This window comes from Coregonus lavaretus (assembly GCF_964263955.1).
Source record: "Coregonus lavaretus genome assembly, chromosome: 32".
Taxonomy (NCBI): Eukaryota; Metazoa; Chordata; class Actinopteri; order Salmoniformes; family Salmonidae; genus Coregonus; species Coregonus lavaretus.
The window spans coordinates 28,234,900-28,257,825 of NC_140019.1; the positions used below are offsets into that span (position 1 = coordinate 28,234,900).

Sequence of the window (22,926 nt, forward strand, 5' to 3'; positions counted from 1 at the left end):
ACTCCAGGATGCTCCTCTCTTGTGTTCTCTCTACCCCTCTGCCTCTCCTCTGACATATTTGCGGAGCTATGCACTTGGACAAATGCTTTGGCCATCATCTCTGCTTTCTCCTCATCTGTTACTGCCACATCCTCCCCACTCGTCAACACTGGATAATCCCACTCCCTTCTGATCCCGCTCATCCTCTTAATCATCCCCCACACTTCTCCCACAGGTGTCGCCCTTCCAATGGTGTCACAGAACCGATGCCAACATGACCTCTTTGCCTGACGGATAGTTCTCCTCACCATGGCCTGGGCCTGCTTATACTGAATCAGATGTCGGAAGTTATGCGTTCTTTTCAGTAATCTAAATGCCCTGTTCCTACTCCTCACCATTGCCCCACATTCCTCCTTCCACCATGGGACTGCTTTCCTCCTCCCCCTCCCTGAACTCTTAGGTATAGCCTCAGTAGCTGCCCCCACTAAAGCTGTTCTCAACCAGTTATTCATACTATCTACATCCCCTCTCATATCCACCCGAGCCATCACCTGCTCACTCAGCTCCTGAAACTGATCCTTCCAAACACCCACCTGCCTACTCCATCCACTGACACCTCCTCCTCCCTCCGGCCTACTGTATATACTATGGGGTAATGATCAAATCAAATCAAATCAAATTTTATTGGTCACATGCGCCGAATACAACAGGTGCAGACATTACAGTGAAATGCTTACTTACAGCCCTTAACCAACAGTGCATTTATTTTAAACAAAAAAAGTAAGAATAAAACAACAACAAAAAAAGTGTTGAGAAAAAAAGAGCAGAAGTAAAAATAAAGTGACAGTAGGGAGGCTATATATACAATAGAATAAAGTGACAGTAGGGAGGCTATATATACAGGGGGGTACCGTTGCATAGTCAATGTGCGGGGGCACCGGCTAGTTGAGGTAGTTGAGGTAATATGTACATGTGGGTAGAGTTAAAGTGACTATGCATAAATACTTAACAGAGTAGCAGCAGCGTAAAAAGTATGGGGTGGGGGGGCAGTGCAAATAGTCCGGGTAGCCATGATTAGCTGTTCAGGAGTCTTATGGCTTGGGGGTAGAAGCTGTTGAGAAGTCTTTTGGACCTAGACTTGGCACTCCGGTACCGCTTGCCGTGCGGTAGCAGAGAGAACAGTCTATGACTAGGGTGACTGGAGTCTTTGACAATTTTGAGGGCCTTCCTCTGACACCGCCTGGTATAGAGGTCCTGGATGGCAGGGAGCTTTGCCCCTGTGATGTACTGGGCCGTACGCACTACCCTCTGTAGTGCCTTGCGGTCAGAGGCCAAGCAGTTGCCATACCAGGCGGTGATGCAACCAGTCAGGATGCTCCCTACTGTCGACTCCTCCCATACCTCCCACTCACATATTCCTGCCATCACACTAGATACCAGAGTGAGGACCGAGGCAGACTCTTTCCCTGTGGCTACATCAATCCTGGTCCCTCGGCCATCATTCAGGCACACCAGATCTTTCTTTTCTATCAGATCCCCACACTACATTATCTTACTTCTTTCCTGGCCCTCCACCCTCTCCAGCACTTCCATGTCCAACATCTGACACGGATTATAGTAATTCACTACCACTAGCACCCTTCCTCTCATCCACACCTCCACCACCACATACTCCTGTTCAATCCCTTTGCCTATCATCTTGTAGGGAATTCCTTGCTTAATGAAGGTGGCACATCCCCCCCTCCCCCTATATCTCCGTCCCTACGAACCACTACATATCCCTGTATGATAAACTCCAAATTCGGTTTGAGCCATGTTTCCTGCACACAAATCACATCAGGCTTAGCTAGCATATCAACAATGAACTGCTTGAATTCCTGCCCATTAGCCAACAGGCTTCGAGCATTCCATTGTAGTACTAACACCAAAACTAAGATCCAGTAATACATGACTCCACCATCGGCTGATTGAGGTCATCTCGAACCTCTTCCCATGTCAACCCTGTCATACTCAAATGTCTCCCAGCAGCTTTCACTATTAGTTTAATCCTCTCCGTTTTAGACTTTACTTTATCAGTGCTATTGATAGCTCCTGCTATGAACGTCACCAGCTTTCTCTTTTCTATGTATACCATATCGCTGCCTACCTGCCCCGTAATCCCCGGTCTAGATGCTCCTACCCATCTCTCCCTTGAACCTGTATCTCCCTGGACCTGGACCACCCTCACTGCCTCAGCATATGACACCCTTCTCTCCTGGACCACCCTCACTGGCTCAGCATATGACACCCTTCTCTCCACTCTCACTTGTTGCACCGCCACTGCCTTCTTCATAGCCTCACACCCACTATATGCCACACTATGAGCACCCCCACAGTTGCAACACTTTGGTTGTACACCATCTCTACACTTCCCATACTCATGCTCCCCTCCACACCTGGCACACCTCTTTTTCTCTTTACAGACTGTTGCCACATGCCCAAACCTCTGGCATTTATAACATCTTAAAGGCTTCGGTATATAAGCCCTCACATAATAACTCATATATCCTATTGTTACCTTATTTGGCAGTACCCGGTCCTTGAAATGTAACAGAATAGACGTGCTATCAACCCTATCTCCACCCCTTGTTGCTTGCAATCTTTGTACATTCACTAGAACGCCCCCTCTCAAATCCCTTACCTCTTTAATGCTAACACTCACAGGCACTCCTGTTATCACCCCTTTACTTCACTGCTTGATCAGTCCAGCTGCTCGGCTCCACCTTACACTTCCCTATTTGCTTCACTCCGATAGCTTTTTCCCTCTGCGCCATGTCCTTACAGAACACCAACAATCTCCCATCTCTTAACACTTACATTTACATTTACGTCATTTAGCAGACGCTCTTACATTAGCATTAACAACTTCCCCAATCAACTCTTTTATCACAGCCGTCAATCTTATCGGACTCATCCCCCCAACTCCCCCTTCCTCCTTAAACGTAATAATCACTTTATGCTTCTCCTCACCTCCATGTTCCTCTTATGTCTTATCTTGCCCTTCCTCTGCAGTTCCTACCTCCGAACTTCCGCTAGCGTTGGAAGCTAGGTTTCTCTCAAACTTCCTTTTCTGCCTCCGCTCTACCTCCATAGACCTCTCGCTCCCCTTCATACCTCTACTCCCGTTCTCTCCCGCTTTATTTTTCTCTTTCTTACTCCCTCCTTTATTTGTACCACTATGTTCCATACTTGCTTCACTTTCCTCTCCATCACTATCTCCTACCATCTCTGACCCATTCACAGCACGACCGTGCCGAACCTCCGCCACATCGAGTAAAGTTTGTTTGTTTTTCAACGATTTCAAAAATCCCTCTCGATTCACAACCGTCTGTCGTGGTTCGTTCGCGTCTTCCACTTGCTAGCTACCTTCCGCAGGCAGGCATTCCCTGATGTACACGTCAGTCCCGACCGACTGCCTATGAGAGTTGGGGTTTCTGGGAAATTGAGTTCTAATCTAGAAAAAATACCGCATTCTAGCAGGAAACAAATGTACATATGATCTTTATTCATCTTAAATATTCCCATTACATATGGTACTCCATATGTTTTCATGGCTGAACTAAGTCGGATACAGAAAATAACAAGAACCTGGTAGAGAGAACGCTTTCAGCATATACTGAAAGGAACAGGTACCTTCATCATTAAACATGTAATTAAAGACATGGATGTTCTTACTTGGCCAACTCAAAGAATTAAAGGGTTTGGAGTGACAGCAAAATATTGTTATTCCAAATGGGGGGAATAAAACTTTTTGAAACTTCCTGAAGTTCACACCAGGTGATAGGGAAGTATGAACAACGAACTTCAGCCACACCCCTTTACCTGAATACATATCCCTGTTTAAGAGAAGGCTCTCTCTCACTCATCTCTACATCAGGCTGGATTGTATACATACTCTATACAGACAGTGTAACAACATTCTTCTTCTTGTCCAGGAAGTTTTGATAACAAGGTAAGTTTGATAACTTGGGGAGGAGGAATTTATTATAATACAATATGCATTAGTATGTAATATAAAGTATTTTACATTAAGTCTTTAATATGAAACATTGATGATTTTTCTTAATCATTGCATTATCAGGATTAATTTAGAAGTGTTCAGAAACAGCTTATCTATTCACTTTAATTTTTATACGGTAAAACAGATATGTATGAAAATACCCTCAAATAAAAGGTGACATTCTGTACTGTTGCCTCATATGATTTTGATTTTTTCTCAAATCCAAAATGTTGGAGTAGAGAGTCAAATATTGAATTTTAGCTTTACTGTCCAAGTACAGACGGAGGGGAGTGTATTCAGTAATATTGTAAAAAGTTATGTACAATGTTTGGTTTGGTTTAATATATAAAGACTTATGACATTTTATTAAATAACAGGGTAATACTTAGATCACAGTAAAAACGAACTACAAGTTCTAAAGTAAGGCACTGTTGAATGCAAAATGCCTGAAATGTGTTTTGCAATGCAAGTTCTTGCATGGTGCGAAATGCTTTCAACAGTATTTTCTCTCTTTTAAAGGGTCAAGGTATGTCCTCTGCAGCTTTGCATGGCTTTCTACGGCCTGCTGTAATTGGCAGCTTGGTAGTGGTGTGTTTCCTAGGTACATTATTGATGTACTACACACCCATCACCATCTCCCTCCCATGCCCTGCAGACCAGGCATCCCAGAAGGGTAAGGCTTTCTGTGCTTGCCCTGGTGTACAACAGGAAAGGAACCAGACACAGGTGCCCAACCAAACCCCCAAGACACATGACCAGCATGCCCAGACTCAAGCTGAGGATGGCGACAAAGACACTATAGTCTTGATCTGGATGTGGCCATTTGGTTTTAAGTTTGATCTGCACTCTTGTGCCTCCTTCGACAACATCAAAGGTTGTCGTCTAACAGCAAACAGAAGCCTTTACCAGAAGGCAAATGTCGTCATGTTCCATCATAGGAACATCGCCACGAACCTGGAAGACATGCCACAAGAGCCACGTCCATGGTTCCAAAAATGGGTATGGTACAATATGGAATCACCAACATACACAAACAGGATCCCTGGTCTTGACCACTTGTTCAATTTGACTGCGAGTTATCGACTGAGTTCTGATATTTATGTGCCTTATGGGTTGCTCGTTGAGGTGACCAGCGATGATAAAATCTTTGAGCTGCCGAAGAAGGACAAATTAGTCTGCTGGGTTGTGAGCCACTGGAACACAAACCACAAAAGAGTATCGGTCTTCAATGAGCTAAATAAGCATGTGAAGGTAGAGACCTTTGGGCGACATTTTGGTAAATACATAGAGGACAAGGGACAGATTGTGTCAAGCTGTAAATTCTACCTGGCATTCGAAAACTCTGTCCACCAAGACTATATGACAGAGAAGCTGTTTGACACCTTGATGTTGGGAGCGGTGCCTGTTGTTCTCGGTCCACCCAGGCAAAACTACGAAGCCGTTGTCCCAGGGGATTCTTTCATCCATGTGGATGATTTCTCTTCTCAAAAGGAACTGGCGGATCGGCTTCTTTTCCTCGACAAGAATGATACAGAGTACTTGAAGTACTTTAGCTGGCGAAGGAACTTTAAAGTACAGGGAGGGAAATTTGGAAATGAGCATGCTTGTCGAGCATGTGGTTACGTTCAAAAGAATAAAGGATACAGAGTTTTTCATAATCTTAATACATGGTTTTGGGGCTGATTGGTCTTCTTGCAATGGTCAACAATCCGGCTTTATGAAGAGTACTGCACCTTGGAAATGCCAACCTAAATGTTTAAGGCTTAGATCAGCTTTAATATTGCATATAAATTGTGGGTTCCATCAATATAATTGTCTGCATCATTTCCAATCCCCCATATTTATTTTGTAAATACATATAGAAATGATGTATTTTTAAATATATTTTCCCCTAACCATACCACCCCTCCCCTAATTGGAGTAAACTAATGGACAACAACACTTGGGCTTCTACTTCCAGTTTATACTATATCCATTTTATGGACACAGTATATTTTACAATAGTTATCTTTTGTTTGTTTTTAGTCCCATCCTTCAGCTCCAGATAGAAGATTGTTTGTTAGGACTGTACTAGACAAACATTTAAGTTTTACTGAGAACACATTTTCAAGAAATCTATTTCTGTTTTCAGTATTTGAATTATTTGGGTGTGACTTGTTGAAAGTGTCCTGTGTTTTACCTGTCATCCACAAACTATGCAAATGTTAGCCAACACTATTTGTTACCTTAGTTAATTTAGTTAATATTTTCTCAACTCTTTCTTGAACTGCATTGTTGGTTAAGGGCTTGTATGTAAGTATTTCACGGTAAGGTCTGTTGTATTCAACGCATGTGACAAATACAATTTGATTTGATTTGAAATGGCGTGGTGTTCGGATACTGTAGGTGTATGTGTGCACAGGTCCTTGTTGTACCCAATAAATGCTGGCACATCTTTAGATGAGACTATTCTGTGGCTCCTTGAAGTTAATGATTCTATTACAAACAAATCGAGAAAACGCTTAACTCTTTCCTGCCAGACAGCATTCCTATGTGGTCATGTGTGTGGGTGTTTTTGTGTGGGAAGTCACATGTAGCAGCATACAGTCCTGTAATATTAATATTACATTTTTTCATTTGCTTTGGTACTATTTTTCAGAAGTAGGCTATATGGTGAATTTTAAAAACACTTAGTACAAAACTCTAAACTGGTAACACTTGTAATGCAGCAAGACTTACATTCAAAACCTTAGTCTGCCTCCTGTCCCATGGGCACACCTCGCCATGGGCACACATTCCTGAAAAAAATGGGACTATACTTTTAACTTTTTTAAATGAGATACCTTTAAAGATTAGATTGTTCCAATGTGGTTAGCCAAAAAGATGACAAGATAGTTCACATAGTCACCATTCAGGGTTACTGTAGAGCATAGATTTGGATACAGTGAGGGGAAAAAAGTATTTGATCCCCTGCTGATTTTGTACATTTGCCCACTGACAAAGAAATGATCAGTCTATAATTTTAATGGTAGGTTTATTTGAACAGAGTACCCAACAACTTAGTGAGTACACAAAACACAGGACACCACAGTAACCATACTCACATACGAAAAATAGTCTCTCACAACAAACCCAACTGACCGGCTTTTAAACAATGGGATGTGTGATTGAAAAACCAGAAACAGGTGGTGCAATGCAGAGGAATGTTCACTGATTGGTCCACCTTAGCAATCAGCAGACACCCCAACGACCAATCAGGAACATACAGGACACCTGTGATTAGGGCAGAAGGAGAGGAAAAACACAAAAAGACACAGGATACCTGTATCCGTAACAAGGACCTTAATGTGCTTCTTCTTGAGCCACTCCTTTGTTGCCTTGGCCATGTGTTTTGGGTCATTGTCATGCTGGAATACCCATGCACGACCCATGTTCAATGCCCTGGCTGAGGGAAGGAGGTTCTCATCCAAGATTTGACGGTACATGGCCCTGTCCATCGTCCCTTTGATGCTGTGAAGTTGTCCTGTCCTGTCCCCTTAGCAGAAAAACACCCCCAAAGAATAATGTTTCCACCTCCAGTTCTCCTCTGAATCATTCAGATGTTCATTGGCAAACTTCAGACAGCCCTGTATATGTGCTTTCTTGAGCAGGGGGACCTTGCGGGCGCTGCAGGATTTCAGTCCAATGTGGTTAGCCAAAAAGATGACAAGATAGTTCACATAGTCACCATTCAGGGTTACTGTAGAACATAGATTTGGATACAGTGAGGGAAAAAAGTATTTGATCCCCTGCTGATTTTGTACATTTGCCCACTGACAAAGACATGATCAGTCTATAATTTTAATGGTAGGTTTATTTGAACACTGAGAGACAGAATAACAACTAAAAAATCCAGAAAAACTCATGTCAAAAATGTTATAAATTGATTTGCATTTTAATGAGGGAAATAAGTATTTGACCCCTCTGCAAAACATGACTTAGTACTTGGTGGCAAAACCCTTGTTGGCAATCACAGAGGTCAGACGTTTCTTGTAGTTGGCCACCAGGTTTGCACACATCTCAGGAGGGATTTTATTCCGCTCCTCTTTGCAGATCTTCTCCAAGTCATAGGTTTCAAGGCTGACATTTGGCAACTCGAACCTTCAGCTCCCTCCACAGATTTTCTATGGGATTAAGGTCTGGAGACTGGCTAGGCCACTCCAGGACCTTAATGTGCTTCTTCTTGAGCCACTCCTTTGTTGCCTTGGCCGTGTGTTTTGGGTCATTGTCATGCTGGAATACCCATGCACGACCCATTTTCAATGCCCTGGCTGAGGGAAGGAGGTTCTCACCCAAGATTTGACGGTACATGGCCCCGTCCATCGTCCCTTTGATGCTGTGAAGTTGTCCTGTCCCCTTAGCAGAAAAACACCCCCAAAGCATAATGTTTCCACCTCCATGTTTGACGGTGGGGATGGTGTTCTTGGGGTCATAGGCATCATTCCTCCTCCTCCAAACACGGCGAGTTGAGTTGATGCCAAAGAGCTCGATTTTGGTCTCATCTGACCACAACACTTTCATCCAGTTCTCCTCTGAATCATTCAGATGTTCATTGGCAAACTTCAGACGGCCCTGTATATGTGCTTTCTTGAGCAGGGGGACCTTGCGGGCGCTGCAGGATTTCAGTCCTTCCCTGCGTAGTGTGTTACCAATTGTTTTCTTGGTGACTGTGGTCCCAGCTCTCTTCAGGTCATTGACCAGGTCCTGCCGTGTAGTTCTGGGCTGATCCCTCACCTTCCTCATGATCATTGATGCCCCACGAGGTGAGATCTTGCATGGAGCCCCAGACCGAAGGTGATTGACCGTCATCTTGAACTTCTTCCATTTTCTAATAATTGCACCAACAGTTGTTGCCTTCTCACCAAGCTGCTTGCCTATTGTCCTGTAGCCCATCCCAGCCTTGTGCAGGTCTACAATTTTATCCCTGATGTCCTTACACAGCTCTCTGGTCTTTGCCATTGTGAAGAGGTTGGAGTCTGTTTGATTGAGTGTGTGGACAGGTGTCTTTTATACAGGTAACGAGTTCAAACAGGTGCAGTTATTTGTAATTTATTTTGTACATAATGTTTCTGCCATCGTCTCTTATAACCAAAGAGAGCTTCTGGATATCAGGACAGCGATTACTCACCTCGCGTTGGACGAATACTTTTTCTTCAACGAGGCGTTCGCGAAGGATATTCTACAGACACCCAACAAGGCCCAGATCCCCGTCATTCGCGTGAGGAAGAGACGGAGATATCGTGGACGCAGATCCGGGTGCCTTGTAAGGATCCGACGGCGAACGAGTAAACTGCCTCTCCCATCAATCCTATTAGCCAATGTTCAATCTTTTGAGAATAAAATTGACGATTTAAGATTACGGTTATCCTACCAACGGGACATTAAAAACTGTAATATCTTATGTTTCACGGAGTCGTGGCTGAACGACAACAATGACAACATTCAGCTAGCAGGCTATACGCTACATCGGCAGGACAGAACGGCAGACTCCGGAAAGACGAGGGGTGGCGGTCTCTGTATATTTGTAAACAACAGCTGGTGCACAAAATCAAATACTAAGGAAGTCTCGAGGTTTTGCTCGCCTGAGGTAGAGTATCTTATGATAAGCTGTAGACCACACTATTTACCAAGAGAGTTTTCATCTATATTTTTCATAGCTGTCTATCTACCACCACAAACCAATGCTGGCATTAAGATTGCACTGAATGAGTTGTACAAGGCCATTAATCAACAGGAAAACGCTCATCCAGATGCAGCGCTCCTAGTAGCCGGGGACTTTAATGCAGGGAAACTTAAATCCGTTCTACCAGCATGTTAAATGTGCAACCAGAGGGGAAAAAACTCTAGACCACCTTTACTCCACACACAGAGACGCATACAAAGCTCTCCCTCGCCCTCCATTTGGCAAATCTGACCATAACTCTATCCTCCTGATTCCTGCTTATAAGCAAAAACTGAAGCAGGAAGCACCAGTGATTCGGCTAATAAAAAAGTGGTCAGATGACGCAGATGCTAAGCTACAGGACTGTTTTGCTAGCACAGACTGGAACATGTTCCGGGATTCTTCAGACAGCATTGAGGAGTACACCACATCAGTCACTGGCTTCATCAATAAGTGCATCGATGATGTCGTCCCCACAGTGACCGTACGTACATACCCCAACCAGAAGCCATGGATTACAGGAAACATCCGCACTGAGCTAAAGGGTAGAGCTGCCGCTTTCAAGGAACGGGACTCTAACCCGGACGCTTATAAGAAATCCCGCTATGACCTCCGACGAACCATCAAACAGGCAAAGAGTCAATACAGGTCTAAGATTGAATCATACTACACTGGCTCTGACGCTCGTCGGATGTGGCAGGGCTTGAAAACTATTACAGACTACAAAGGGAAGCACAGCCGCGAGCTGCCCAGTGACACAAGCCTACCAGACGAGCTAAACCACTTCTATGCTCGCTTCGAGGCAAGCAACACTGAAGCATGCATGAGAGCACCAGCTGTTCCGGACGACTATGTGATCACGCTCTCCGTAGCCGATGTGAGTAAGACTTTTAAGCAGGTCAACATTCACAAGGCCGCAGGGCCAGACGGATTACCAGGACGTGTACTCCGAGCATGTGCTGACCAACTGGCAAGTGTCTTCACTGACATTTTCAACATGTCCCTGACTGAGTCTGTAATACCAACATGTTTCAAGCAGACCACCATAGTCCCCGTGCCCAAGAACTCTAAGATAACCTGCCTAAATGACTACCGACCCGTAGCACTGACGTCTGTAGCCATGAAGTGCTTTGAAAGACTGGTCATGGCTCACATCAACAGCATAATCCCAGAAACCCTAGACCCACTCCAATTTGCATACCGCCCCAACAGATCCACAGATGATGCAATCTCTATCGCACTCCACACTGCCCTTTCCCACCTGGACAAGAGGAACACCTACGTGAGAATGCTATTCATTGACTACAGCTCAGCATTCAACACCATAGTGCCCTCTAAGCTCATCACTAAGCTAAGGATCCTGGGACTAAACACCTCCCTCTGCAACTGGATCCTGGACTTCCTGACGGGCCGCCCCCAGGTGGTAAGGGTAGGTAACAACACATCTGCCACACTGATCCTCAACACGGGGGCCCCTCAGGGGTGCGTGCTCAGTCCCCTCCTGTACTCTCTGTTCACCCATGACTGCATGGCCAGGCACGACTCCAACACCATCATTAAGTTTGCCGACGACACAACAGTGGTAGGCCTGATCACCGACAACGATGAGACAGCCTATAGGGAGGAGGTCAGAGATCTGGCCGTGTGGTGCCAGGACAACAACCTCTCCCTCAACGTGACCAAGACAAAGGAGATGATTGTGGACTACAGGAAAAAAAAGAGGACTGAGCACGCCCCCATTCTCATCGACGGGGCTGTAGTGGAACAGGTTGAGAGCTTCAAGTTCCTTGGTGTCCACATCACCAACGAACTATCATGGTCCAAACACACCAAGACAGTCGTGAAGAGGGCACGACAAAGCCTATTCCCCCTCAGGAGACTAAAAAGATTTGGCATGGGTCCTCAGATCCTCAAAAAATTATACAGCTGCACCATCGAGAGCATCCTGACTGGTTGCATCACCGCCTGGTATGGCAACTGCTTGGCCTCTGACCGCAAGGCACTACAGAGGGTAGTGCGTACGGCCCAGTACATCACTGGGGCAAAGCTCCCTGCCATCCAGGACCTCTATACCAGGCGGTGTCAGAGGAAGGCCCTCAAAATTGTCAAAGACTCCAGCCACCCTAGTCATAGACTGTTCTCTCTGCTACCGCACGGCAAGCGGTACCGGAGTGCCAAGTCTAGGTCCAAAAGACTTCTCAACAGCTTCTACCCCCAAGCCATAAGACTCCTGAACAGCTAATCATGGCTACCCGGACTATTTGCACTGCCCCCCCACCCCATCCTTTTTACGCTGCTGCTACTCTGTTAAGTATTTATGCATAGTCACTTTAACTCTACCCACATGTACATATTACCTCAACTACCTCAACTAGCCGGTGCCCCCGCACATTGACTATGCAACGGTACCCCCCTGTATATATAGCCTCCCTACTGTCACTTTATTTTACTGTATATATAGCCTCCCTACTGTCACTTTATTTTACTTCTGCTCTTTTTTTCTCAACACTTTTTTGTTGTTGTTTTATTCTTACTTTTTTGTTTAAAATAAATGCACTGTTGGTTAAGGGCTGTAAGTAAGCATTTCACTGTAATGTCTGCACCTGTTGTATTCGGCGCATGTGACCAATAAAATTTGATTTGATTTGATTTGATTTGATTTGATTTGAGTTAATACAGGTAATGAGTAGAGAACAAATCGAGAAAACGCTTAACTCTTTCCTGCCAGACAGCATTCCTATGTGGTCATGTGTGTGGGTGTTTTTGTGTGGGAAGTCACATGTAGCAGCATACAGTCCTGTAATATTAATATTACATTTTTTCATTTGCTTTGGTACTATTTTTCAGAAGTAGGCTATATGGTGAATTTTAAAAACACTTAGTACAAAACTCTAAACTGGTAACACTTGTAATGCAGCAAGACTTACATTCAAAACCTTAGTCTGCCTCCTGTCCCATGGGCACATCTCGCCATGGGCACACCTTCCTGAAAAAAATTTGACTATACTTTTAACTTTTTTAAATGAGATACCTTTAAAGATTAGATTGTTCCAATGTGGTTAGCCTGTCACGCTCTGGCTCCGGGACTGTGTTGTTTGAGCCAGGGTGTATTCATTTGGTTGTGTTGGGTATAGGGTGTGTTCATTTGTTGTGTTTGGTATTGGTTTTGTTTTCCGTGTTTGGTCAAGTGACTCCCAATCGGAGGTAACGAGTGTCAGCTGTCGGCTCGTTATCTCTGATTGGGAGCCATATTTAAACTGTCTGTGTTCACCTTATGTTTGTGGGTTTTTGTTCCATGTTCAGTCATTGTCACTGTGGACTTCACTATCGTCATTTGTTTTGTTGTTTTCGTGGTTGCTTTAATTTAATAAAGTCAACATGTTCGCTAAACACGCTGCGCCTTGGTCCGCTTCCTTAGACGATCGTGACAGAAAAACCCACCACAAAAGGACCAAGCAGCGTATACAGGAACACCCGCAGGAGAGAACGCTGGTGGATGTCCTCCTCGGCTGGGGACATATTACGCAGGAGGAGGCCGTCCGGTACCGGAGGGCGATGAAGGGGGAGAACCTGGCAGGAGAGGAGCAACGGCGTCAGCAGGGCCATCGTCGGATGGAAGAGAGGCAACCCCAAAAAAAATTTGGGGGGGGGCACATGGCTTGGGCGGCTGGGCAGCAGGCGGCTGCTACAGGACGTTTTGGAGAGGTGGTCACTGGGTGTTGGGAGGCAGAAGGCAGGTTGGCGAGGCCTGGAGGTAGAGCGGAACCAACTTCCCGTACTCAGGCATGGCAGCGTGAGACGGGGCAGGTTCCGCGGTATGCGGAGCAGCGTACTGTGCCACGAGTGGTCCGGCACAGTCCTGTACGTCCTGTGCAAGCACCCCGCACGTGTCGTGCGAAGGGGGGGATGCAGCCAGGACGGAGTGTGCCGGATCTACGCTCGAGGTCTCCAGTGCCTCTCCGCGGTCCCGGATATCCTGCTCCCGTATCGCGTGCTGTCATGTCGGTACGGGTTCACAGCCCTGTACGTCCTGTGCGGATGCCTCACGCAGAGTGTGTGAGGGTAGGCATCCAGCCAGGACGGGTGGTGGCCGCTCTTCGCTCCAGGTCTCCTATCTGTCTCCACAGTCCGGTGAGGCCTGTCCCAGCTCCACGCACCAAACCTACGGTGTGCGTCGCCAGCCCAGCCCGGCCTGTTCCTGCTTTACGCACAAAGCCTACGGTGTGCGTCGCCAGCCCAGCCCGGCCTGTTCCTGCTCCACGTAAGAAGCCTACGGTGTGCGTCGCCAGCCCAGCCCGGCCTGTTCCTGCTCCACGCACCAAGCCTACGGGGTGCGTCGCCAGCCCAGCCCGGCCTGTTCCTTCTCCACGTACGAAGCCTACGGTGTGCGTCGCCAGCCCAGCCCGGCCTGTTCCTGCTCCACGTACTAAGGCTAAGGTGTGCGTCGCCAGCTAGCTGGGTCAGATCGGACCGGGGGCACTACGGGGGGAGTGAAGTGGGGTGGTGGTCAAGCCCGGAGCCGGAGCCGCCTCCGAGGAGCAACACCCACCCAGCCCTCCCCTATTTTGGGGTGTAGGCGCGGTCGGAGTCCGCGCCTTTAGGGGGGGGTACTGTCACGCTCTGGCTCCGGGACTGTGTTGTTTGAGCCAGGGTGTATTCATTTGGTTGTGTTGGGTATAGGGTGTGTTCATTTGTTGTGTTTGGTATTGGTTTTGTTTTCCGTGTTTGGTCAAGTGACTCCCAATCGGAGGTAACGAGTGTCAGCTGTCGGCTCGTTATCTCTGATTGGGAGCCATATTTAAACTGTCTGTGTTCACCTTATGTTTGTGGGTTTTTGTTCCATGTTCAGTCATTGTCACTGTGGACTTCACTATCGTCATTTGTTTTGTTGTTTTCGTGGTTGCTTTAATTTAATAAAGTCAACATGTTCGCTAAACACGCTGCGCCTTGGTCCGCTTCCTTAGACGATCGTGACATAGCCAAAAAGATGACAAGATAGTTCACATAGTCACCATTCAGGGTTACTGTAGAGCATAGATTTGGATACAGTGAGGGAAAAAAGTATTTGATCCACTGCTGATTTTGTACATTTGCCCACTGACAAAGAAATGATCAGTCTATAATTTTAATGGTAGGTTTATTTGAACAGAGTACCCAGCAACTTAGTGAGTACACAAAACACAGGACACCACAGTAACCATACTCACATACGAAAAATAGTCTCTCACAACAAACCCAACTGACCGGCTTTTAAACAATGGGATGTGTGATTGAAAAACCAGAAACAGGTGGTGCAATGCAGAGGAATGTTCACTGATTGGTCCACCTTAGCAATCAGCAGACACCCCAACGACCAATCAGGAACATACAGGACACCTGTGATTAGGGCAGAAGGAGAGGAAAAACACAAAAAGACACAGGATACCTGTATCCGTAACAAGGACCTTAATGTGCTTCTTCTTGAGCCACTCCTTTGTTGCCTTGGCCGTGTGTTTTGGGTCATTGTCATGCTGGAATACCCATGCACGACCCATGTTCAATGCCCTGGCTGAGGGAAGGAGGTTCTCACCCAAGATTTGACGGTACATGGCCCTGTCCATCGTCCCTTTGATGCTGTGAAGTTGTCCTGTCCTGTCCCCTTAGCAGAAAAACACCCCCAAATAATAATGTTTCCACCTCCAGTTCTCCTCTGAATCATTCAGATGTTCATTGGCAAACTTCAGACGGCCCTGTATATGTGCTTTCTTGAGCAGGGGGACCTTGCGGGCGCTGCAGGATTTCAGTCCAATGTGGTTAGCCAAAAAGATGACAAGATAGTTCACATAGTCACCATTCAGGGTTACTGTAGAACATAGATTTGGATACAGTGAGGGAAAAAAGTATTTGATCCCCTGCTGATTTTGTACATTTGCCCACTGACAAAGACATGATCAGTCTATAATTTTAATGGTAGGTTTATTTGAACACTGAGAGACAGAATAACAACTAAAAAATCCAGAAAAACGCATGTCAAAAATGTTATAAATTGATTTGCATTTTAATGAGGGAAATAAGTATTTGACCCCTCTGCAAAACATGACTTAGTACTTGGTGGCAAAACCCTTGTTGGCAATCACAGAGGTCAGACGTTTCTTGTAGTTGGCCACCAGGTTTGCACACATCTCAGGAGGGATTTTATTCCGCTCCTCTTTGCAGATCTTCTCCAAGTCATAGGTTTCAAGGCTGACATTTGGCAACTCGAACCTTCAGCTCCCTCCACAGATTTTCTATGGGATTAAGGTCTGGAGACTGGCTAGGCCACTCCAGGACCTTAATGTGCTTCTTCTTGAGCCACTCCTTTGTTGCCTTGGCCGTGTGTTTTGGGTCATTGTCATGCTGGAATACCCATGCACGACCCATTTTCAATGCCCTGGCTGAGGGAAGGAGGTTCTCACCCAAGATTTGACGGTACATGGCCCCGTCCATCGTCCCTTTGATGCTGTGAAGTTGTCCTGTCCCCTTAGCAGAAAAACACCCCCAAAGCATAATGTTTCCACCTCCATGTTTGACGGTGGGGATGGTGTTCTTGGGGTCATAGGCATCATTCCTCCTCCTCCAAACACGGCGAGTTGAGTTGATGCCAAAGAGCTCGATTTTGGTCTCATCTGACCACAACACTTTCATCCAGTTCTCCTCTGAATCATTCAGATGTTCATTGGCAAACTTCAGACGGCCCTGTATATGTGCTTTCTTGAGCAGGGGGACCTTGCGGGCGCTGCAGGATTTCAGTCCTTCCCTGCGTAGTGTGTTACCAATTGTTTTCTTGGTGACTGTGGTCCCAGCTCTCTTCAGGTCATTGACCAGGTCCTGCCGTGTAGTTCTGGGCTGATCCCTCACCTTCCTCATGATCATTGATGCCCCACGAGGTGAGATCTTGCATGGAGCCCCAGACCGAAGGTGATTGACCGTCATCTTGAACTTCTTCCATTTTCTAATAATTGCACCAACAGTTGTTGCCTTCTCACCAAGCTGCTTGCCTATTGTCCTGTAGCCCATCCCAGCCTTGTGCAGGTCTACAATTTTATCCCTGATGTCCTTACACAGCTCTCTGGTCTTTGCCATTGTGAAGAGGTTGGAGTCTGTTTGATTGAGTGTGTGGACAGGTGTCTTTTATACAGGTAACGAGTTCAAACAGGTGCAGTTAATACAGGTAATGAGTGGGGAACAGGAGGGCTTCTTAAAGAAAAAACTAACAGGTCTGTGAGAGCCGGAATTCTTACTGGTTGGTAGGTGATCAAATACTTATGTCATGCAATAAAATGTAAATTCATTACTTAAAAATCATACAATGTGTTTTTCTGGATTTTTGTTTTAGATTCCGTCTCTCACAGTTGAAGTGTACCTATGATACAAATTACAGACCTCTACATGCTTTGTAAGTAGGAAAACCTGCAAAATCGGCAGTGTATCAAATACTTGTTCTCCCCACTGTAGGTGTATGTGCGCACAGGTCCTTGTTGTACCCAATAAATGCTGGCACATCTTTAGATGAGACTATTCTGTGGCTCCTTGAAGTTAATGATTCTATTACAAACAAATCGAGAAAACGCTTAACTCTTTCCTGCCAGACAGCATTCCTATGTGGTCATGTGTGTGGGTGTTTTTGTGTGGGAAGTCACATGTAGCAGCATACAGTCCTGTAATATTAATATTACATTTTTTCATTTGCTTTGGTACTATTTTTCAGAAGTAGGCTATATGGTGAATTTTAAAAACACTTAGTACAAAACTCTAAACTGGTAACACTTGTAATGCAGCAAGACTTACATTCAAAACCTTAGTCTGCCTCCTGTCCCATGGGCACACCTCGCCATGGGCACACCTTCCTGAAAAAAATTTGACTATACTTTTAACTTTTTTAAATGAGATACCTTTAAAGATTAGATTGTTCCAATGTGGTTAGCCAAAAAGATGACAAGATAGTTCACATAGTCACCATTCAGGGTTACTGTAGAGCATAGATTTGGATACAGTGAGGGAAAAAAGTATTTGATCCACTGCTGATTTTGTACATTTGCCCACTGACAAAGAAATGATCAGTCTATAATTTTAATGGTAGGTTTATTTGAACAGAGTACCCAGCAACTTAGTGAGTACACAAAACACAGGACACCACAGTAACCATACTCACATACGAAAAATAGTCTCTCACAACAAACCCAACTGACCGGCTTTTAAACAATGGGATGTGTGATTGAAAAACCAGAAACAGGTGGTGCAATGCAGAGGAATGTTCACTGATTGGTCCACCTTAGCAATCAGCAGACACCCCAACGACCAATCAGGAACATACAGGACACCTGTGATTAGGGCAGAAGGAGAGGAAAAACACAAAAAGACACAGGATACCTGTATCCGTAACAAGGACCTTAATGTGCTTCTTCTTGAGCCACTCATTTGTTGCCTTGGCCATGTGTTTTGGGTCATTGTCATGCTGGAATACCCATGCACGACCCATTTTCAATGCCCTGGCTGAGGGAAGGAGGTTCTCACCCAAGATTTGACGGTACATGGCCCTGTCCATCGTCCCTTTGATGCTGTGAAGTTTTCCTGTCCCCTTAACAGAAAAACACCCCCAAAGCATAATGTTTCCACCTCCAGTTCTCCTCTGAATCATTCAGATGTTCATTGGCAAACTTCAGACGGCCCTGTATATGTGCTTTCTTGAGCAGGGGGACCTTGCGGGCGCTGCAGGATTTCAGTCCAATGTGGTTAGCCAAAAAGATGACAAGATAGTTCACATAGTCACCATTCAGGGTTACTGTAGAGCATAGATTTGGATACAGTGAGGGAAAAAAGTATTTGATCCCCTGCTGATTTTGTACATTTGCCCACTGACAAAGAAATGATCAGTCTATAATTTTAATGGTAGGTTTATTTGAACACTGAGAGACAGAATAACAACTAAAAAATCCAGAAAAACTCATGTCAAAAATGTTATAAATTGATTTGCATTTTAAATGAGGGAAATAAGTATTTGACCCCTCTGCAAAATATGACTTAGTACTTGGTGGCAAAACCCTTGTTGGCAATCACAGAGGTCAGACGTTTCTTGTAGTTGGCCACCAGGTTTGCACACATCTCAGGAGGGGGTTTGTCCCACTCCTCTTTGCAGATCTTCTCCAAGTCATAGGTTTCAAGGCTTACGTTTGGCAACTCGAACCTTCAGCTCCCTCCACAGATTTTCTATGGGATTAAGGTCTGGAGACTGGCTAGGCCACTCCAGGACCTTAATGTGCTTCTTCTTGAGCCACTCCTTTGTTGCCTTGGCCGTGTGTTTTGGGTCATTGTCATGCTGGAATACCCATGCACGACCCATTTTCAATGCCCTGGCTGAGGGAAGGAGGTTCTCACCCAAGATTTGACGGTACATGGCCCCGTCCATCGTCCCTTTGATGCTGTGAAGTTGTCCTGTCCCCTTAGCAGAAAAACACCCCCAAAGCATAATGTTTCCACCTCCATGTTTGACGGTGGGGATGGTGTTCTTGGGGTCATAGGCATCATTCCTCCTCCTCCAAACACGGCGAGTTGAGTTGATGCCAAAGAGCTCGATTTTGGTCTCATCTGACCACAACACTTTCACCCAGTTCTCCTCTGAATCATTCAGATGTTCATTGGCAAACTTCAGAAGGCCCTGTATATGTGCTTTCTTGAGCAGGGGGACCTTGCGGGCGCTGCAGGATTTCAGTCCTTCACGGCGTAGTGTGTTACCAATTGTTTTCTTGGTGACTGTGGTCCCAGCTCTCTTCAGGTCATTGACCAGGTCCTGCCGTGTAGTTCTGGGCTGATCCCTCACCTTCCTCATGATCATTGATGCCCCACGAGGTGAGATCTTGCATGGAGCTCCAGACCGAAGGTGATTGACCGTCATCTTGAACTTCTTCCATTTTCTAATAATTGCACCAACAGTTGTTGCCTTCTCACCAAGCTGCTTGCCTATTGTCCTGTAGCCCATCCCAGCCTTGTGCAGGTCTACAATTTTATCCCTGATGTCCTTACACAGCTCTCTGGTCTTGGCCATTGTGAAGAGGTTGGAGTCTGTTTGATTGAGTGTGTGGACAGGTGTCTTTTATACAGGTAACGAGTTCAAACAGGTGCAGTTAATACAGGTAATGAGTGGAGAACAGGAGGGCTTCTTAAAGAAAAAACTAACAGGTCTGTGAGAGCCGGAATTCTTACTGGTTGGTAGGTGATCAAATACTTATGTCATGCAATAAAATGTAAATTCATTACTTAAAAATCATACAATGTGTTTTTCTGGATTTTTGTTTTAGATTCCGTCTCTCACAGTTGAAGTGTACCTATGATAAAAATTACATTGACAAGATCCTCCCGTGTAGTTCTGGGCTGATTCCTCACCGTTCTCATGATCATTGCAACTCCACGAGGTGAGATCTTGCATGGAGCCCCAGGCCGAGGGAGATTGACAGTTCTTTTGTGCTTCTTCCATTTGCGAATAATCGCACCAACTGTTGTCACCTTCTCACCAAGCTGCTTGGCGATGGTCTTGTAGCCCATTCCAGCCTTGTGTAGGTCTACAATCTTGTCCCTGACATTCTTGGAGAGCTCTTTGGTCTTGGCCATGGTGGAGAGTTTGGAATCTGATTGATTGATTGCTTCTGTGGACAGCTGTCTTTTATACAGGTAACAAACTGAGATTAGGAGCACTCCCTTTAAGAATGTGCTCCTAATCTCAGCTCATTACCTGTATAAAAGACACCTGGGAGCCAGAAATCTTTCTGATTGAGAGGGGGTCAAATACTTATTTCCCTCATTAAAATGCAAATCAATTCATAACATTTTTGACAAATGCGTTTTTCTGGATTTTTTTGTTGTTATTCTGTCTCTCACTGTTCAAATGAACCTACCATTAAAATTATAGACTGATCATTTCTTTGTCAGTGGGCAAATGTACAAAATCAGCAGGGGATCAAATACTTTTTTCCCTCACTGTATATCTCTGTGCACTTCCTGTAAAAGAACACTTGACACAAGACAACATATTGTTTACCGGACAGGCCTAGTGGGTCTAAAAATGCATCAGAGACTATGCGTAAATGTGCATTTACAATGCTCCGTCTAGATCTGACAGCTGAAGTGAATTAATTTATATTAACATGGGATGATGGCTAGACGTGGCAGCATGATGGGGGAATCAAAATGCTGCCAGGGTTATGCAATGTAGTGATGAGAAACAAAAGTAGCTACAGTGATACTTTAAGTGGCAAACATCAGCTTGGCAAGTAGTCTGTAGCCGTGCATGTGCTTGACTGAGCTGGGAGATGAGAGCTATCCCTGGCAAATTGAAATACAGCAGAAAATGATGATCTGTCCGAGTAGCCGGGGTCCACCCCTTGCATCGATTTGCGCAAATAATTCCACTTGTTGAATAGCCTACAGTTACCGGCTCAGCAATCATGAATTCTAAAATACGTCATGGATAGTGAAATGAGCTGATTGAAATGAGCAACAATTCCCACTCAGAAATGCCATCCGAAGTGCCGGCTGAACCCTGAGGTAGCCTACACGATTGCCATGAAGGCAAAGCATGACGGTGTAAATTATCGAGGCGATATGGATGAGTTGTCGAAGACCATGGCTGCAAAATAACAAGTACGACAGAAGATTTGAGTTGACATTACACATGGCCAAAAGTATGTGGACAACTGCTCGTCGAACACTCATTCCAAAATCATGGGCATTAATATGGAGTTGGTCCCCCCTTTGCAGCTATAACAGCCTCCACTCTTCTGGGAAGGCTTTCCACTAGATGTTGGAACATTGCTGCGGGGACTTGTTTCCATTCAGCCACAAGAGCATTAGTGAGGTTGGGCACTGATGTTGGGCGATTAGGCCTGGCTCGCAGTTGGCGTTCCAATTCATCCCAAAGGTGTTCGATGGGGTTTGAGGTCAGGGCTCTGTGCTGGCCAGTCAAGTTCTTCGACACCGATCTCGACAAACCATTTCTGTATGGACCTCGCTTTGTGCACGGGGGCATTGTCATGCTGAAACAGGAAAGGGCCTTCCCCAAACTGTTGCCACAAAGTTGGAAGCACAGAACTGTCTAGAATGTCATTGTATGCTGTAGCGTTAAGATTTCCCATCACTGGAACTAAGGGGCCTAGCACGAACCATGAAAAACAGACCCAGACCATTATTCCTCCTCCACCAAACTTTACAGTTGGCACTATGTATTGGGGCAGGTACTGTTCTCCTGGCATCCGCCAAACCCAGATTCATCCGTTGGACTGCCAGATGGTGAAGTGTGATTCATCACTCCAGAGAACGCGTTTCCACTGCTCCAGAGTCCAATGGCGGCGAGTTTTGCACCACTCCAGCCAACGCTTGGCATTGCGCATTGTGATCTTAGGCTAATGTGTGGCTGCTCTGCCATGGAAACCCATTTCATGAAGCTCCCGACAAACAGTTATTGTGCTATCGTTGCTTCCAAAGGCAGTTTGGAACTCGGTAGTGAGTCAAAACACGGTGGCACAAAGCCAGAGTGCAGTAACTTCACTTGCTGCTGTTTGCCTTGGTTTTTACTTGGATTTTGTAGTTACTCGAAATTTCACACTGAAACTGAAGATATTTGAACCAGGACACTTAAACCTTGTTCACACTGCAGGCCTTAATGCTCATATCAGTTTTGTTGTTTTAAATCAGTTTTTGGAATACTGACTGTTCAAACAGCAAGTTACAAGTGACCAAATTGGATGTGTGTGTTCAGACAGCAGTCATTTGCTGACATGGCTATGCTAGTTGTCATAGTAACAATGGGCAGATTGGTGGTGGTCCTCGTGCTTCCTATCACTCAAATGTCAACAATTCCTGCCATGGACATTTCCCAGTTGCTTTGAATGTTCAAAATCATAGTGTACGAACACTTTAAAGGCCTAAGGATGACACAACTTTCAAAACAAGTCTTTTTTGGCTAGCCACAGCAGTCAACTAGCTAGCTAGGTAGCTGTTTAGCTTTCTAGCACATTCACTAATTTGTTTGTAAACAATTAACAAGCTAGTTCGCTACCACATGTTCTTGTCAAACAGAGTAGCCAGCAAGCAACAAGATATGCCAAATAACAGTCTAAGAAACACTTGAGGGCAAATAAATCTGATTTGCCCGTTCAGACAAGTCGCATGGCCAGGAATCAGATTTGTATCTGATTTCAAACCACCTACGAAGGTGGTT

General features: G+C 45.4%; 1 protein-coding gene across 1 annotated transcript; it reads left to right on the plus strand.

The window, feature by feature from the left end:
- Positions 1-4,608: 4,608 nt before the first annotated feature.
- LOC311107467 (4-galactosyl-N-acetylglucosaminide 3-alpha-L-fucosyltransferase 9-like) lies at positions 4,609-6,459 on the plus strand. Its single transcript, XM_084149961.1, has one exon. It carries the CDS (start codon positions 4,631-4,633, stop codon positions 5,699-5,701), a length of 1,071 nt encoding a protein of 356 aa, XP_084006087.1. The 5' UTR covers positions 4,609-4,630; the 3' UTR covers positions 5,702-6,459.
- Positions 6,460-22,926: the final 16,467 nt, after the last annotated feature.

What these genes read in the sequence shown, in the direction of transcription:
- LOC311107467 (XM_084149961.1), top strand. Translation starts at nt 4,631, where the DNA reads ATGTACTACACACCCATCACCATCTCCCTCCCATGCCCTGCAGACCAG.